Below are 4,887 nucleotides of genomic sequence, written 5' to 3'. Positions count from 1 at the left end.
GGGCGCAGGGCCCCCGGGTCACTTTTTATTCTTCTTGGCCGTCTTGAACTTCTCCTCGATCACGCGCTGGGACTGCTTCTTGATCTCGGCCCGCGAGGGCACGTAGCTATGGTCCACGTCGGCGAAGTGGAAGGTTTCTGGGGGGAGAGGCGGGAGCCGGGTCAGCCCTGGGCTGGCCTCCGCCTTCATTCATCGCCGGGCGGGCGTGGACCACACGACTCCGTCCCGGATGCTCTGGCCTTTGGGCCCTTACGGACCGGGAGAGACCGCGCCCCCGGGCGTGTCTTCTTGCACAACGACCATTGCACAGCCCTCCCTCCCGGATCTAAGTCTCACCCCAACATCCCCGGCACAGCTCAGCCCAGGGCCAGCGCCACGGCTCAGCCCCAGTCCCCTGCCCACGGGAGTCACTCGGAGGAGCTGCCCTTCAGCTGCTGACCCCGCCTTTCCCTCAGAAACCCCGATAAGGGCTCTCTCTGCCCGGGGCTCCCCCTTGCTCCTTTCTGCCTGCTGATGAGCGTCAGGACATGGCTAGCCTCTCCCATCTCCTCACCAAGTCCGGGGCACACCCTCCATCCCTGTCCCTCCTGGGCAGGTGGAGCGAGCAGCACACCCACCCTCTGCCCCTGCACAGCTCAGCCCAGCCATCGCCCCACACCCTGGCCCCCAGCCCCCCGGCCTGTACCTATCATGTCGTCCTCCAGCTCCTCGAAGGTGATCCTCGTGTTCTGCTTCTCCTTCAGAGTCGAGGACTCCAGGGCGTCCCTCACCTTCGTGTTGTCCTGCAGGGCACGGGGGCGGTCAGCCCTGAGGGGCACGGTATGGGAGGCTTCTCTGCCCCTGCCCCTGCCTTACCTCCTCAGTAGTGGACAGCGCCTGCAGTTTGTCAACCAGGTGCAGGAGCTTCCTCTCGCAGTACGCCAGCTTGCTGTGCAAGTCCAGGCCGTCCAGGCTGTCGGGGGTGGCCGTCCTCTGCAGACCGCAAGGACGGGCTCAGCCCCGCTCCGGTCTCCCCAAGCTCACTGCGCAGCAGCTCTCCCCCACGCGGGCCGGTACCTGGGCCGTGGGCAGAGCGATGCCGACCAGCCGGAGGTACAGGTTGTCGATGCCCATCTGCAGGGTGAGCAGCAGCTTTTGGCTCTTGGTCATGTTCGTGTGGGCCAGCTGCAGCCTCTCTTGCTCCTCCTTCAGCCGGTCCTGCATTTTCTGCTGGACGGACTCGGAGCTGTCGAGTACGATGGGGAGGAGTTGGGTGACCTGAGGGCGGAGTTGGGTGCTGTGCTGGATTCAGGGGTTCAAGAGCTGCGATGTGGGCGTGGGGGTCCCCGGCTCCGCTGCAGAGCACGCACGAGCAGGCTGGCTGGCAGTGGACACCCTGGGCTCAGAGCCTGGCCCTGGCCCAGCCTGGGGGGCGGGCAGCCTGGACAGAGGGAGGGCAGGGCCCCCGGGTACCTGTCGGAGCTGGACGTCTGGTGGAACTTCAGCAGCGCCTCCTCCATCTCCAGCTTCCTCATCAAGGCCCCCAGCTGCGTCCGCCTCTCCTCACACTCCATCATCTGCAGCTGCAGGTTGTCCTCCGTGTTCCTCTGAGCCAGGAACTGGCCTGTGATGTCCTGGCCGTGCCAGGAGGGAGAAGCAGGTGTGGGCCAGCCGGGCAGGGCCCACAGACCTGCCCCTCCCCGGGGTCAGGAATGAGGTCCATGGCAGCCGAGCCCTGAGAGCTTGTGGGGGGCCATCCGTCCGTCGGGTGAAGTGCTTTGTGTGTGTCATTGCACGTCACCCCCACAACAAGCAGAGGACAGACCGGAGACCACCACTGGGAGACTGCACGGCCGCAGGGCGCCTGTGCAAGGGTGGACAAGCTTCGGTCAGGGCCGAGGACGGGAGCTCGAGGCTTCCTAAGAATAAACCCAGATCGGATTAAAATAAGGGGGGACAGGTGGAGAGGCAGCTGCTCGTTCTAACGCCGTCAGCTTGGGAAGGGGATGGGGGTGGAGGTGTAGGCCACCCCTTAGCCGAGGCCTTTGGGTCCTCAGATCCTGTGGTTCTCTCATCCCCTGGAACAAGCTGGGATGGGCAGCTGTGTCCCGGGAGGGGCCTCTACTCTGAACTGTCGAGGCCACAGCGTTGTGTATTCATTCATCCCGGAAGGTGCCCGCAGAGCCCGGCCCAGTCAGGGTGGAGCCCCCCCCACCCCTTCCCTCACACCCCAGGAGTGCCCGGGGGCAGTACCCAGAGGTGGGAGCACCGCACAGCAGTCTTGATTTTCTCCAGCAAAGCAGTCAGATTCGTCTGGTATTCGACCTCGGCCTGGGAGGCCTCCTTTTTCCTCACTGAGCAGAGCAGAGGGGAGGATGGCCAGCGCGCAGGGGGGAGGGGGAACAGAGGCCTCGGCGCCTGCCCTCTCAGCAGGGCGGGCCCCCCAAGAGCTGGGTCCCTGTCATAGGTGCTTGCACCTAACCCTGCTTCCAGGCAAACCGGCCCTTCAAGGGTGCCTCTGGGCATTGCCTCCTGAGGGGGACCACGGAGCCTGGCTCGGTGGGGCTTGGTGGGGCTGCTCAGAGGCAGCTCAGAGGACCCGAGCTGTCTCTTCTGAGGAGTCAGTGGGTGACCAGGCCCTGGGGTGCCTGTGGGGTTTGCAGCTAAGAAGCCAAAGTTTCAGTAATTGGCCATGAGCCCAAAGCTGGTGGCCTTGGAGCTGGTGGCCACAGGCGCCCAGCTCTGCAGGTACGACCAGGGGTGGGGGGGGCAGGGGCACGCCCCTCCCTCCCTCGGGGCCTCACGGTGACCTGTCGGGGTGGCTCCAGCCAGTGCTGGCCTCTCAGGTCCGGGTTGGGGCAGGTGGGGAGCAGAGCTCTCACCTTTCAGGCTCTCCGCACTCATCAGATTGGTGGGGAAGTCCAAGTCCCTTCGGCCCTGATGGACGGGGTGGGGTGAGGTGAGCAGCATCCTCCACAGAGGGGAGCCCCCCTCCCCAGGCTGCACCGGCTGTGGGCGCTCACCCGGCGGTACTTCTCGCTGGTCTCCTTGGTGTGGATCTTGTCGATCATCTTCTTCTGCTGGTTCAGCCTGTTCTCCCGGGCCCGGCGCTCCTCGATGAAGGTCGCCTCCTTCTGCCGCAAGTTCATCTAGGGACACAGGCAGGCGGTGGGGTCCGTCCCAGGGAGGCCTCCCCCGTGCTAACTCCCGTGGTCACTTCCCCTGAGTTCCTAGATTTGAGAACAGCCATCAAGGCTGTCGGCCAGGCCTTCTTCCTGCAACACGGTGCCCAGCACTTTTACCATTTGGCTTCCTTCCCTGCACTGCGCTCCTCGACCCCCAGTCCCCCGGCCACAGGCATGGCACCGGCCCTCCACAGCCTTCTGCCCAGCCCCCCTCCGAACTCACTGAAGTGTCTAAACCAACTCTTCATCTTCGCCCAAACCTGGCCTCTTCCTGTCCTGCTCCGTGGCTGTGCATTCTGGGGGCTGCTCCCTTTCACATCTAACTCAGTGCCCCCTCCTCAGGTGACCACTCCAAGGCTTCTCAGCCCTCTGGGTCCCCCCCCAACTCTGCCATGGGTCTGGCCCCAGTGACCAGCCTCTGGGCTCCTCTGGTCTCTGTAGCCAGAACACAGCTGTTTGGAAACACAAATGGGGCATGTGCCTGGGTTGCGGGCGCATCCCCAGTGGGGAGTGTGCAGGAGGCAGCTAGTCGATGTTTCTCTCTCATCGATGTTTCTAACTCTCTATCTCTCTCGTTTCCTCTCTGTAAAAACTCAATAAAATATATTTACAAAAAAAAAAAAGAAACACAAATGGGGTCCCGTCTGGCCTGCTTCCTCCCAGGGCTCTAGGTTAGGGGGACGGGCTCCAGGGTAGGTGGGGGAGGGGGAACCGACCCCTGAGCCCCAGCCACCCACAGCCGCCACTGTTCTCCGCCCGCTCCTCTGAGCTTCGCTCCAGCTCCTGTGCGTCCTGCGGGCCCCCAGCAGCCAGCAGCCCCCAGCACCCAGGTCTCTGCTGTGCTGGCCAGAGCCTGCGTGACACGGACGACTGCATGAGTGGCCACCTCCTCACGTGCCCCTTCCCGAGGACGGCTTTGAGGGGGCCTCGGCACAGGCTGGGCGGGTGGGTGGCCCTGCCCAGCCCAAGCCAGGTCTCTCTCTCCTCTGTCAACCCCACGGCTTCCTGACGAGGGGGCTCCCTCTCTCCAGGGCCACAGTGTGAGCCGAGCAGCTGGGGTGGGCGGTCTGGACTTTGGCAGTTGCAGGTGGTGAGGCACGGAGGTGTCCTGAGGAGGCCTGGGCCAGACAGGTGTGCACAGAGCCCTGCAGGGCCCCAGCCAAGGGCCTGCGCTCACCTTGACCTCATCCGTAATCATCATGGCATCTTGGGACATGACTGTCATGTCCGACAGCTCCGAGCAGTAGTCAGCCATCAGGTTCTGCAGCTTGTCCAGCTGGGTGGGGTATCCTGACAGCTCCTGAGGGCAGGGCAGGTGGGCACAGACCGGATGGCACCTCCCTTGGCCTCCCCCTTATCTGTGGCCCCACAGGGTAGCCTGTGCCCGCCCCCCACACCTACACCGCAGACTGAGCGCCCCGAGGACTGGGCCAGAGGGGCTCGCTGGACATGGGTTCGGGGTCAGAGATTCAGGGCTCGAGGAACAGGCTGCCCTGACCAGCTCCTCCGGTTCCCGTCCCAGCGGAGATCCCGGCCCTGCCCCCGGGGCGGGGCTCACTTTCTTCAGGTAATCCAGCAGCCCCAAGTACAGCAGGTGGATGTTCTGGCTCGTGGTGATCTTGATGGTTGTCTTCTCGATGTTGTTCTCCAACTGGCGGATGACCTGGCGAAGATACAGCGAGAGCCCGAGGCCAGCCCTGGGGGGCGTGTCTCACTCACCTAG

At 64.2% G+C, this 4,887-nt stretch overlaps 1 protein-coding gene across 1 annotated transcript in view; it reads right to left on the bottom strand.

Moving 5' to 3' along the window:
- Positions 1-6: 6 nt before the first annotated feature.
- The window catches only part of CCDC183 (coiled-coil domain containing 183), a 6,882-nt gene continuing 2,001 nt past the window's right edge, over positions 7-4,887 (bottom strand). The window contains exons 2-11 of the mRNA XM_015572327.1: positions 4,723-4,827; positions 4,342-4,464; positions 3,003-3,128; positions 2,862-2,916; positions 2,233-2,333; positions 1,453-1,613; positions 1,057-1,225; positions 856-972; positions 686-782; positions 7-137 (exon numbers count right to left, since the gene is read on the bottom strand). Of these exons, the coding sequence (XP_015427813.1) occupies positions 19-137; positions 686-782; positions 856-972; positions 1,057-1,225; positions 1,453-1,613; positions 2,233-2,333; positions 2,862-2,916; positions 3,003-3,128; positions 4,342-4,464; positions 4,723-4,827 (1,173 nt within the window). The 3' untranslated portion in view covers positions 7-18. The remainder of the gene's footprint in view (positions 138-685; positions 783-855; positions 973-1,056; positions 1,226-1,452; positions 1,614-2,232; positions 2,334-2,861; positions 2,917-3,002; positions 3,129-4,341; positions 4,465-4,722; positions 4,828-4,887) is intronic.

The sequence above is a fragment of the Myotis davidii genome, unplaced genomic scaffold, assembly GCF_000327345.1.
Source record: "Myotis davidii unplaced genomic scaffold, ASM32734v1 scaffold609, whole genome shotgun sequence".
NCBI classification, from domain to species: Eukaryota; Metazoa; Chordata; class Mammalia; order Chiroptera; family Vespertilionidae; genus Myotis; species Myotis davidii.
This window is presented reverse-complemented; position numbering and strand designations above follow the sequence as displayed.